A 13796-nucleotide genomic window follows, 5' to 3' on the forward strand; every position below is an offset into this window, starting at 1 on the left:
GGAGCTGACAGCTCTTCCCTTATCTGGGGCTCACAAGCATCAGGTGCATGGCAGGTCACCCTCCCGGCCAAGGGTGTTAAGCAGGCTCGCCTGAGTTCTGGGTGCGGCACGCTACCTTTCCAGTCTCTGCAGCAGCAACCCCAGTTCCCTCTACGCCTAGCGACCGAGAATGGGAAACCGCGAAAAAGACAAGCTGCGGCAGGCCACGCCCAGAGCAGGCCTGCGCGCCCAGCCGCCCACTTCCGGCCGCGGGAGCTGGGGGAGGGGCCGAGCGCTGCGTAGGGCTCTGACAGGTGGCGAGCTGCTGCCCCCTGCCAGCAGCGAGCGGCGGGATCCGCGGGCTGCTCCCCGGACTACGACCCCGCCGCGCTCGCGGCCCTCTGCACTCTCCTTAGCAGCCCTGCGACAAGGCCCGGCTCCTGCTGCGATTATATTATTTTTATTTTTAACTCACAATTTCCTCTGGCCCTCAAAGCGTTTTTTTGTTTGCGGGCAAGAGGGAGTTAGAGGAGGGTAAAAAAGACTTTGAATGTGAGGCAAAGATGGAGGAAGGCCTTCAGGACCCAGACTGGGACAGTGATGAAACCGTGATAGAGGGTTCAGTGACGGAGAGCGACCTGGAAGAAAAGGAGCTGCGCTGGAGGAGGTGACCATCATTAGGGCCACACAGTGCCTGAACCCTCGCGCCAAGGCGGCCCAGGTGTCCTCTGAGAGGGTCAGAGTTTTGAGTGGAGATCATGACCAGAGCATGTGCTTGTGGGCAGGATCAGAGCCTTGTGAGGCAGCCGTGCCTGAGCTGAGAGCTTGTAAATAAGCAACCACAGTCTGTCCCCACCTACCCCCAACCAGCTAGGGACAAAATGAGTTTTGTTCTACGTGGCTTTATAGCATTTTTCAAAAGGCTTTCCTTTTTGGGGGCTTTAAGTCTTTTTGCACAAGCAAAAAAGATCTGGGGTCTGAACTTAACTGCATTTTGATTCGAGAGACTTGTAGCTCAGTTTTGGGGAAATGGGTAACGGTTTCTCTCAAGAAAAAGAATGTGTGATGGGGAAACTGGACCCTGCCAAACTGGAAGCGAATAGTTTCATACAAATCCAAAAAAGTCGGTATTTCAGGTTATCAAAACCTTTCTCTAGCATATTCTCTGTGCTAGACACAGGGAAAAGAGAGCAGGGATGAGGCCACTAGGTCTGCTTCATTTAAGGGCTTTGGCTGGGACTTAAGTTGGATCATACACAGAATTAGGCGATTCTCCTTTCCCTCTCTCTCCTCTCCAGGATTCTCCTGCCCTCTTTCCTCATCATACCCACTTGCCAGTTCATATGATCAGAAAGACAGGTTTCTTTGAGTGTTAGCCTTTTTACTATAGAGCAGTTCCTTACAACGGGGACAGCCTTTAGCACAAAGAGTTAAGAAAAGAGAGAAAAAAGGAGGATTCTCTCCAAGCTTTTAAGGCAATACAGATCCCTTTTCCCAGTTCCTCTGGTAGAAAGACATTTTCTCTTGAGTTTTAAGTTCCCCAGTTGCCATGGTTAGTGGCATGGTTGGTGCCTGCTCTGAGGCTAGGGCCAGCCTTGGGGCAGGGCTGGGAGGTAAGAGAAAAAAACAAAATAAAACCCTGGGCTTTCCCCTATACCTTCTGGCATGCAAGGGTCATTTTCCTTGGTCTTCTGGATAAAAGTAGGTTTACTGCCTGTGCCCACTGGATGGTTCAAAGCTGAAAGGCAAAAAAGAACTAAGAAACAAAGCCGAAAACAAACTGAAACTCATCAATAAATGGGTTGTTATTCAGATTTCAACTTCAGTCCCCAATCTACCTGCTATTGTTTACTTTTCAAGGTTCTCAAGTAGTTTTAAAAAAATATTCATTCATAGTTTTTGGTTGTAATGAGAAATAGGCAGAGGTTGCAGTGAGCCAAAATGACTCCACTGCACTCCAGCCTGGACGACAGAGTGTGAGACTGCATCTCAAAAAAAATAACAAAATAAAAGTACCAGCAAGACTTTCTGTTGAACTAGACAACTGATTCCAAAGTTTGTATGGTAAAATAATTAAGAGCAATTAGGAAAAGTCTGAAAAATAAGAACAATAAGGAGGTAATGACCTACAGGATATTAAAATATTTTCTGATATAAAATATTTTAAATATGATACTGGCACATAAAGTGACAGATCAAAAAACAGCATAAAAGCCCCGAAAATAAAATCACATACATATGGGAATTTAGTATATTAAAGAGGTGGCATCTCAAACCAGTGAGGAAATGATGGGATTTTTCAAAAAATGATATTGGGACAATGAAGGATATATGTAGAAAATAGTTTAGTTGAATCCATACTTTACACTGTGCTCCAAAAAAATTCCATATGAATCAAAGATTTAAATGTTAAAAAAAAAAAAAAAAAAGTATTACAAGAAGCCAAGGAGGGATTCTTTTATAACTGTGGAGGAAGAAAGACATAATTTTAATACAAAACTCAAAAAATTTCAATTATCAAGATTACAAACACATATACTCTTTGACACAGTGCTTCTATTTTTAGAAAATAGTTTTGCCTCTGTCCTCCAATATATATACACTTAGAAAATATCTCTGAAAGGGTTACAGAACAAACACCTTGGTTGCCTGTGGGAAAGAAAGTTTATATTTGAGGGGACAGGGAGATATTTTACTACATACCCTATTATATTGTTTGTTTTGGAGACAGGATCTTATGCTGTTGTCCAGTCTGGAATGCAATAGTGCAATCATAGCTCACTGAAGCCTCTAACTCCTAGGCCGAAGTGATCTTCCTGCCTCAGCTCCCTGAGTAGTGGGGACTATGAGCATGAGTAATCATGCCCAGTCTATACTGGTTTTTGAATTTTGAACCATATAAATATACTGTCTATTCAAAAACACTATAGGAAACATGGGCAATAAAAAGAAGCATGAATGAGATAGAAATCTGATCTAATTCTACCTGTATTAAGACTTTGGTATATTTTCTTCCAGCTTTCTATATAGGCTTTTGTGTGTGCACCTATAATTCTTTTACAAAGTTTGAATCAATTTGTACAAGTTTACAGTTTTCACTTAACATTATTTTTAAACATTTGCAATGTCATTAAAATTCTTCCCTAAATTATTGATAGTTTTCTGTCATAAAGATATAATTTATAAATTATATGATTCTAAAACAAAACATTTTGTTTTTTAAATTTTTTGTTATTGCAAATAACTCTGAGATAATTTCCTTAAACATTAAATGTTGGGGTTTTTAAAAATAATTTCCTTAGGAAAGAATCAGGACTTTATTATATATATATATATTTGAGATGGAATCTCGTTCTATCACCCAGGCTGGAGTGCAGTAGCATGGTCTCAGCTCACGGCAGCTTCCACCCACCCAGGTTCAAGCCATTCTCCTGCCTGGGCCTGCTGAGTAGCTGGGACTATAGGCACACACCACCATGCCCAGCTAATTTTTGTATTTTTAGTACAGATGGGGTTTCACCATGATGGCCAGGCTGGTCCCGAACTCCTGACTTCAAGTGATTTCCCCACTTCAGCCTCCCAAAGTGCTGGGATTACAGGCATGAGCCACTGCACCCAGCCCTTATTGGTACTTTTATTGGTATAATGTTAATTTTTTATGTTACATATGTACATATTAGAATATTAACATATTTATATTAGTTTTTTCATTTTTAATTAAGATTGTAGTAGGGGCAGAAATTCTGCCTTTCCCCTCATAGGGCCCTGGTTAAGCCTAAGAATTAAATATGAAATAGATTAAATACTTTAAATATTAAAACTTCTGTAAATTTAAAATAAGTTTTATGGGACACAGGAGTCCTCATAAGGAAATGAAGACCCAGATAAATAGCAAAACCTGGTCAGGCACGGTAGCTCATGCGTGTTATCCCAACACTTTGGGCCGCTGAGGTGGGCATATCACTTGAGGTCAGGAGTTCGAGACCAGCCTGGCCAACAAGGTGAAAACCTGTCTCTATTAAAATACAAAAATTAACCGGGCATAGTGGCATGCACCTGTAGTCCCAGCTACTCAGGAGGCTGAGGCAGGAGAATAGCTTGAACCCGGGATGTGGAAGTTGCAGTAAGCTGAGATCATATCACTGCACTCCAGCCTGGGCAACAGAGCAAGACTCCCATCTCAAAAAAAGAAAGAAAAAAAAAAAAAAGAAATGGCAAAACGTGTATGCTTTTGTATTAGGTTAAACAGAGAGGCAGTTGTGGAAAAGTAACTAAATTATGTAGGGAGGCTAAAGGAAGATAAGAATTATTTTAACAAGATCTGTTTGTACAGAATTCTCTTGGCTATTGAAAAATGTTTCTTTTCTCCTTCTACAGGGAGGGCATCTTTTACATAGGAGTTTTTATCTCCTGTTTTCAAGAAGAAAAAGGGAAACATCTGCTGTTTTTCAAGTTGCCTTTAGCTCAGAGTAATCCATATGTCACAGTGGCTTATTTTGGGGTGGCATATTCTGTCACCCTTCAAGGAGGAATTTACGTAAAGTTCACCTTTTAAAGCGTACAATTCTGAGTTTTGACAAACATAATTGTGTAACTACTATCACAATCAAGATATAGAATAGTGTCATTATCCTCTAAAATTCTTCCATACCCCTTTTGTGTTATTTTTAAATTAAAAAAAAAAAAAAAACTCACAAAATTTGGTTGGGTGCAGTGGCTCACACCTGTAATCCCAGCATTTTGGGAGGTCAAGACCTGAAGGTCAGGAGTTTGAGACCAGCCTGACCAACATGGTGAAACCTGTCTCTACTAAAAATATAAAAATTAGCTGGGCCTGGTGGCAGGCACTTATAATCTCAGCTACTCATGAGGCTGAGACAGGAGAATCACTTGAACCTGGGTGGTGGAGGCTGTAGAGAGCTGAGATGGCGCCACTTCATTCCAGCCTGGGTGACAGAGTGACTGTGTCTGAAAAGAAACAAACAAACAAACAAAAATCTCACAACATTTTAAGAGGTAAACTTACACTTTTAGGGACATTAATAGATAGTTTTACTTTTTGGAGGGACATTAATAGATGGTTTACTTCTTGGAAAAATGCACTATAGCTATGGTATAATTCATATTCTAATAATGAATTTTTAATCCTTAGTAATGGTCAGTAGAAAAGAGCCAAGAAAATGCTTCTCTTCTTATAGCAGGAGCCTGTACTCACTCTCACAGAGGGTGTGTTATAACAGAAAAGTTAAGGACTGGAGTCATTTTCATTGCCAATTTTTCTGATGCTGAGAACTATTGGAACGTTTTGGGTGTGTGTTTTTGTTTTTTGAGACAGTGTCTAACTTTGTCACTTACACTGGAGTGCAATGGCCTGATCATAGCTCACTGCAGCCTTAAACTGGTCTCAAGCCATCTTCTTGCTTCAACCTCCTGAGTAGCTGGGATTACAAGCATGAGTGACAGTACCTGGCTTAATTTTTCATTTTTCATAAACAGCCATCCTGATGAGTATGAAGTAGTATCTCGTGGTTTTGATTTGCATTTCCCCAACGATTAGTGATGATGAACATCTTTTCATGTACTTGTTGGCTATTTGTATTTCCTCTTTGCAGAAATGTCTTTTCAAGTCTTTTGTCCATTTTCTGCCCATTTAAATAGAAAAGATAAATATTTTAATTTGCCTAATAGCATACTCATGGCATATCATGCTTATTTTCATAGCTCTGTATCCCTTACTAGATTTGGAGCTTCCTGGGGGCAAGGACTATGTGTCTTCTCTCTTTGTTACTGTGATGTTCCCTTGAACATAGTAAGAAGTAAATCCAAAAATTAAAGGAATTCTGGGCCAGGTATGGTGGCTCATTCCTGTAATCCCAGCACTTTGGGAGGTCAAGGCAGGATCATTTAAGCTCAGGAGTTCAAGACCAGCCTGGGCAACATGATAAGACCCTGGCTCTACAAAAAAATATATTAAAAAAATAGCCAGGCATGGTGGTGCACACCTGTAATCCCAGCTACTTGGGAGGCTGAGGCAAGAGGATCTCTTGAGCCCAGAGTCTGAAGTGAGCCAAGGCCATGCCACTGCACTACAGCTTGGGTGACAGAGAGTGACCGTGTCTCAAAATAAATAAATAAAGGAATACTGTCAGTGCATACTATGAAAACATATACTCAGATATAATCCTGGAATATTAATCTCAAGTTCTCTGGTATAGAGAAATGTGAAGGAAAAAAAGCCACCAGCACTGGTCCCTCAAATGATCTCATTTTATCTCTTTTCAAAAAGTTATTAAGGTTTATTAGACTAGGGACAGTGATATTTGTCCTTTACCCGCAAATATTAAAAAATAATAACAGAATATTTGTAAAATTAACATGACTATATACATGAGTCTTTATTTTTCATCTTGGATGTGTTTTCAATCAAATTGTACATTTCTGAAATAACACTTTGAAATAGAAACATTAATAGTGGTATAACTAAGAATTTTAGCAAGCTTTGGTATAATACAAATGATGGTTAAAATGTAGTCTTTGTTTAAGATACATTAACAACTTGTGTCTTCCCTTTTGGTATTTGAAAGGTTGCTGTTTGATCAAGACACAGCTCTTAAATCTGAGTTCAGTCTGCATCCTGATACAAGAGGAATGTGCAAAGGTGAGAATGATTCTTTTCATTAAGTCGTCCCTTTAGTTTCCCAGTAAGTCCTCATTTAATGTCATTGATAGGTTGTTGGAAACTGAGACTTTAAGCAAAATGAATTATAAGGAAACCAATTTTACCATAAGCTAATTGTTATAAATAACCGTTAAGTTTCTATAACATATTTCTGGTCACAAGAACATCACCGAACCTAAATAAATACCAACACATTTCTGATAGTAAACATTGAAATAAATGTTAGCTATATATACATTTAAGAAAAATTAATACAAACAGGTAACATAATTGTTTACCCAGTTATTCCACTTCAGGGTTGAGTGTCACCGAAGCCTATCCTGGCAGCTCAGGGCTCAAGGCAGGAGTCAACCCTGGACTGGAGGCCACTCCATTGAAGAATGCACGCACGCACGCACGCACACAGACACACACACACACACACACACAGACACACAGACACACAGACACACACACTTGTATTGGGACCATTTAGACATGCCAGTGAACCTAACAGGCACATCTTTGGGATGTGGGAAGAAACTGGAGTACCTGCAGGAAACCCATGCAAACATGGGGAGAACATACAAATTCCACAGACAGTGGCCCTTGCTGGGAATTGATGTTTTTTTTTTTTTTTTGAGACGGCGTCTCGCTCTGTTGCCCAGGCTGGAGTGCAGTGGCATGATCTCGGCTCACTGTAACCTTTGCCTCCCTGGTTCAAGCGATTCTTCTGCCTCAGCCTCACGAGTAACTGGGACTATGTGTGTGCACCACCAGACCCGGCTGAATTTTGTATTTTTAGTAGAGATGGGGTTTCACCATATTGGCCAGGCTGGTCTCGAACTCCTGACCTCGTGATCCGCCCACCTTGGCCTTTCAAAGTGCTGGGTTTACAGGCGTGAGTTGATTTTTTAAAATCAGTGTTGAAATGAAGTTATTCAAGGACCTGCTGATTACCATTTCATTAACTTCTCTTTTCATCCTTAGTCTTGTTCCTTAATTTTAACAGACTTAGTTTATTAGGGCCTGTTAGACTAGGGGCAGCATTGGGTATCATAACTTCCAAAAGATGCTAAAGATTCCTAGAAAGGGCAACGAAGGTATTGAAGTGCCACCCATATAGCCTTTTTTTCCCCCCAAATCTCTAGCCTAACCCTAGAACCTGTCTATTTGTAAAAGTAAATAATGCTTTTTAATAACCAGCCTTATTTTTCTAGATTAAAATTAGGGCACACACATCCTTAGTAAATATGTATTGTAAATGTGCCTTTCTTCTACCAATTCACCAAACTTCCTGAGGCCACTTCTAGGTTGATTTAAACATTTCTAGAAAAATCTATCACCGATAGTCCCTGTTCAGAAAGACCAATTCTGCGGTAGTTGTTTAAATGATAGGTTGTTTCTCTTTATAGTTTCTTCCTGTGAGCCTTTAAAAAAATCTATTTTTGGAGGATGTGTGGAAATAAGTGTGAAATAGAAAAAAAAAATTCCTAAACATCCATGAAGGTCTTCTAACTTTTGTGTATTTATGGTTCACAGTCTTTTCACTGTACATCATCTCACCTGATACCTAAGTGGGAAGTTACAGTTTCATCTTGGAGTGCTTTTTCTCACATGTAATTGGAAGGGACAGTGTATAATATTTATCTCCAGGATGCCTTCTTATGATGTATAAAGTACCACTAGAAAGGAGTTAGAGGTCTGTTTCAATATTCCAACCAAGTTTAATTTTTTTTCTTTTCTTTTCCAAATGGATAAATCTTTACTATGTGGCTGGTTATTAAAAATATTAAAATATAAAAATATATCATGTAGAAAATGAAAGGTCATGTTCCTTACTCTTCCCTATAATTCTACTCCCAATGATTGCCAGTCTTTAGTATTTGTATATCCTTCTAATCTTTTGTATGCCACTATAAATGTCTTTTTTCATAATTAGTATCATACTCTACATTTCTTTCCTTGTCTATATTTATCTACTTCAATCTTTTGTTTATTTACTTTCATGTTAAAGAAGTTTGTTTAAGCACGAGATCCGTGATTCAAAAGGAAAACTAGCAATCATTTTTTAGACTCATTTATTTCTACTAAATGACAGATTGCTCTACATTCAACATCTACATACAAAAAAAGTTATAAAATCGTCCTTGGTTTTGCAAAGATAAATGAAAAATACTAAAATTCTCCAGTCAAACAAGGCATGCAAGGATTTTTATGTTTTTTTTGTGTGTGTTAAAATAGAGCAAAATAACTTACTGCATTATAAAAGTAACAGCTGAGTGAGCATGCTACTAATGGAGAAAGTGGGTATTTTCACAGAGCCAGTGTTTTTTTTTCCATCCTAACTTCATTTGATGTCAGTCAAATGAACCTTTCACTGGCCATATAGTAAAACAAAAGAATACAATATGTTTGTGTACATACACTAGTTACTTTATGTACAGTAAAGCAGCGGTCTCCAACCTTTTTGGCACCAGGGTCCAATTTCGTGGAAGATAATTTTTCCAAGGATGGTGGTTGGGGGTATGGTTTCAGGATGAAACTGCTCCATCTCAGGTCATCAGGCATTAGAGTCTTATAAAGAGTGTGCAACCTAGATTCCGCACATGTGCAGTTAACAGTAGGGTTTGCACTCCTATGAGAATCTAATGCTGCTACTGATCAGACAGGAGGTGGAGCTCAGGTAATAATGCTGGCTTGCCTGCTGCTTACCTTCTACAGTGTAGCCTGATTCATAACAGGCCACTGATGGGTACTGGTCAGTGGTCCAGGGATTGGGGACCCCTGCAGTAAAGGAATAGAGAAGGGAAAATGAAACAATAAAGAAAACTATGCTATATTAGGATATAGTAGAATGAAATTGTTTTCTAACTGAGAATGTATTTCTGGTCTGTAAAAATAGAGTTATGGAGTAAAGTAGCAGGTTTTCTTTCTTTTTTTAATTTTTAATTTTTAAGTTTGTGGGTACATAGTAGGTGTATATATTTATGGGGTATATGAGATATTTAGGCATGATAATCACATCAGGGTAAATGGGGTATCCATCACTTTAAGCATTTATGCATTTATCCTTTATATTTCAAACAATCCAATTATATTCTTTTTTTTTTTTTTTTTTTTTGAGACAGAGTCTCACTCTGTTGCCCAGGCTGGAGCACAGTGGCCAGATCTCAGCTCACTGCAAACTCCGCCTCCCAGGTTCACGCCATTCTCCTGCCTCAGCCTGCCGAGTGGCTGGGATTACAGGCGCCCGCCATCTCGCCCAGCTAGTTTTTTTTTGTATTTTTTAGTAGAGACGGGGTTTCACCGTGTTAGCCAGGATGGTCTCGATCTCCTGACCTCGTGATCCACCCATCTCGGCCTCCCAAAGTGCCAATTATATTCTTTTATTATTTTACAATGTACAATTAATTAACTTTGACTATACTCACTCTGTTATGCTAGCAAACAGTAGGTCTTATTCATTCTTTCTATTTTTTTGTACCCATTAACCATCCCTACATCCTCCTCAGCCCCCAATATTTTTCCCAGCCTCTGGTAAACATCCTTCTACTCCTTATCTCCATGAGTTCAATTGTTGTGATTTTTGGTTCCCACAAATAAATGAGAATATGTGAAGTTTGTATTTTTGTTCCTGGCTTATTTCACTTGTGACCTGCAGTTCCATCCATGTTGCAAATGACAGAATCTCATTCTTTTTCATGGCTGAATAGTACTCTACTGTGTATATATATCACATTTCCTTTATCCATTCATCTGTTGATGGACACTTAGGTTGCTTGCAAATCTTGGTTATTGTGAATAGTGCTAAAATAAACATGGGAGTTCAGATATCTCTTTTAATATACTGATTTTCTTTCTTTTGGAAAGGAAAATCCCAAATACCTAGGAGTGAGATTGCTGGATTGTATGGTAGCTATATTTCTGTTTTTGTGAGGGATTGCCAAACTGTTTTCTACAGGGATTGTACTAATTTACATTCCCACCAACAGTGTATGATGGTTCACTTTTCTCCACATCTTCACCAGCATTTGTTATTGCCTGTTGTTTGCATAAAGGCCATTTTTAACTGGAGTGAGATGATATTTCATTGTAGTTTTGATTTGTATTTCTCTGATGATCCATGATGTTGAGTACCTTTTCATATATCTGTTTACCATTTGTATGTCTTCTTTTGAGACATGTTTGTTCAGATCTTTTGCCCATTTTAAAATCCAATTATTATATTTTTTTCCTATAGAGTTGTTTGAACTCCTTAGGTATTCTGGTTATTAATTCCTTGTCACATGGATAGTTTGCAAATATTTTCTCCCATTCTGTGATATCAGGGTAATACTGGGATAGACCTAAAGTACTCCCGTAGCCACCACCACTGGTTCAGACCTGAACTCAGCAGGGTACTGAGTCTTGTCCAAGGCCTGCTGTAGCCATTACCTGGCTACCACCTATGTTCACTACAGCTCTACAATCAGCAGGTAGCAAAACCAGCCAGGCTTGTGTCCTTCCCTTCAGTGCAGCGAGCTCCCCTAATCCTCAGGCAGGTCTAGAGATGCTGTCTGGGAGCCAGAGACTGGAATAAAAAACCTTAGAAATTTACCTGGTATTCTATTCTACTGTGGCTGAGCTGGCACTCAAACTAAGAGGCACAGTGCTGCCCACTCTTCCTTCCCCTTTCCATAGGTGGAAGAGCCTCAACCCCATGGCCACCACTACCATAGGTCCAAGGCGGAATACTGCCAGGCTACTGCCAGTGTTCACTTAATGCCCTAGGGCTCTTCAGTCAGCTTGTGGTGAATGTTGTCAGGTCTAGAACCCACCCTTCAGGGCACTGGGCTCCCCTCTGGCCCAGGGCAGGTCCAGAAATGCTGTTCAAGGCCTTCTCGAATCAGTGATCCCAAAAGCCTCCTTGGTGCTCTACGCATTGTGGCTGAGTGAATACCTAAGGTGTAAGACAAAGTGCCCTTTACTTTTCCCTCTACCCTTCTCAAGCAGAAGGCCTTCTCTACCTTTCTCACCATAACCACCACAGCTGTCAGTATGCTGGGTCTCACCTGAAACCACATGTCAGAGTCTTAGGTTTTCTTTTTAAGTGGACACCTCCTATCTCCTCTTGGAACACATCAATTGTATCTTCATCCACATTTGTGCTTGTGTCATTGGTTGCCTGTCAAATTGGAATCTAATCTGTCTCATTGACAAACCCTGTCATTCACAATAGGCTTTCGTTAGTTTACTAAGTGGTGTATGACTCCTAATCCTAAACTGTACCACATGACCATCCTGCCTGCTACCTTCAAATTAATATGGTCATTGTTCTTAGTATTGACTCCTTGGTCAACAAAAAGTCCTTAGGGATTTTGTTGACCATGGCGATCAATGGAGTCTCTCCAGCTGCTGGTATACAAAAGAGGTACTAGGTCCACATTGGAGTCTACCTCATCCTTTTACATTGCTATGTATTATTCCTGCCAAGACTAGCTTAGTCAGGGAGACCCCAACCCAGCAGTGCTAGAGGAATTAAAGACACACACGCAGAAATATAGAGGTGTGAAGTGGGAAATCAGGGGTCTCACAGCCTTCAGAGCTGAGAGCCCCGAACAGAGATTTACCCACATACTTACTAACAGCAAGCCAGTCATTAGCATTGTTTCTATAGATGTTAGATTAACTAAAAGTATCCCTTATGGGAAATGAAGGGATGGGCTGAAATAAAGGGATGGGTTGGCCTAGTTATCTGCAGCAGGAGCATGTCCTTAAGGCACAGATTGCTCCTGCTGTCGTTTGTGGTTTAAGAATGCCTTTAAGCAGTTTTCTGCCCTGGGTGGGCCATGTGTTCCTTGCCCTCATTCCGGTAAACCCACAACTTTCCAGCATGGGCATTTTGGCCTTCATGAACATGTCACAGTGCTGCAGAGATTTTGTTCATGGCCAGGTTTGGGGCCAGTTTATGGCCAGATTTTGGGGGGCCTATTCCCAACAATTCCATTGTATGAATGTACCTTATTTAATGAATTAATGATATTAAATGTTTTTCAATACTATTACAAAATATGAATATATTAATATTTATACCTTTGCCTGCTTTTCTGATTATTTCCTTAGAATAACTGTCTAAAACTTTGTGCTCAGCTCTTGACATATATTTCCCCCTAAAAAGATGTCTCCTTCTCCCTACAATCAATGCAGGACATAATTCAGTCTGTGTCAAATAAAAAGTATCTGGTTTAGTTTTGCATTTTCAAAGAATGCCAGTGTTAGGCCTATTTTAATATTGATAATTCATAATTATTTTTTGTGTGTGAATTGCCTGCATCTGTCTCCAAATTATTTTCATTTTATTATTGATTTATAAGAGCATTTTATTTATTAAAGATAGCAAATCTTTGTCATATATATTGTGAATAGTTTTACCCAGTTTTCTGGTTATCTTTTAATATTATTCATGATATATTTTGCAGTGAAGAAATTTTAAGTTTTTGTGTAGTAAAAGCTGTTGGTCTTCTCTTTTAGGGTTTGTTATTTCCCTATCAGACTTAGAAATACTTCAGTGACCTCAAAACCATAAAGATATATTTTTAATCTTTATTTCCATTGATTATATTTATAGCTTTTATATTTTTAACATTTGGAATATTTTGGCATATGAGAAAGGTAGGGCTCAAACTTTTTTTCTGAAATGGTTAACCAATTTTCCCAATATCATTTATTGAATAATCCATCTTGTTGCCATGGTTTAAAATACCATTGTCATATATTAAATTTCCATATATATGTATGTATGTATGCCCATTTTCTACTTATTGTTTTGTTTCATTGACCTGTTTGACTATTTCTGTGACTATTTTGTCACTACATTATTTTATCATTCTTAGCCTTAGTATAATATATTTCTATATATGGTAGGGAATATATCCTGTTATACAGAGTAATTGGCCACAGCATTTATCCTAAGTTTCTTTGGTACAAACAGCAAGCTCAATGCAATATGACACTGATCACAGTGTTCTTCCAATTTACCTTCTTCCAACTTTTGTTAGTGGGATTTTCTCTGAACTGGGTGGTTTTCTGGAATTCTAATGGAAGAAATGTATGTGTATATAAGAGATAGATAGATAGATAGATAGATAGATAGATAGATAGATAGATAGATAGATAG

At 39.2% G+C, this 13796-nt stretch overlaps 1 protein-coding gene across 2 annotated transcripts in view; it reads left to right on the forward strand.

The window, feature by feature from the left end:
- The first annotated feature begins 377 nt into the window (after nt 1-377).
- ANKRD31 (ankyrin repeat domain 31) overlaps nt 378-13796 on the forward strand; it is a 179413-nt gene continuing 165994 nt past the window's right edge. For both annotated transcript variants that reach the window (XM_031935419.1, XM_023207991.1), the window contains exons 1-2: nt 378-646; nt 6564-6637. In XM_031935419.1, the coding sequence (XP_031791279.1) occupies nt 543-646; nt 6564-6637 (178 nt within the window). In that variant the 5' untranslated portion in view covers nt 378-542. The remainder of the gene's footprint in view (nt 647-6563; nt 6638-13796) is intronic.

This window comes from Piliocolobus tephrosceles, chromosome 4 (assembly GCF_002776525.5).
Source record: "Piliocolobus tephrosceles isolate RC106 chromosome 4, ASM277652v3, whole genome shotgun sequence".
NCBI lineage: Eukaryota > Metazoa > Chordata > Mammalia > Primates > Cercopithecidae > Piliocolobus > Piliocolobus tephrosceles.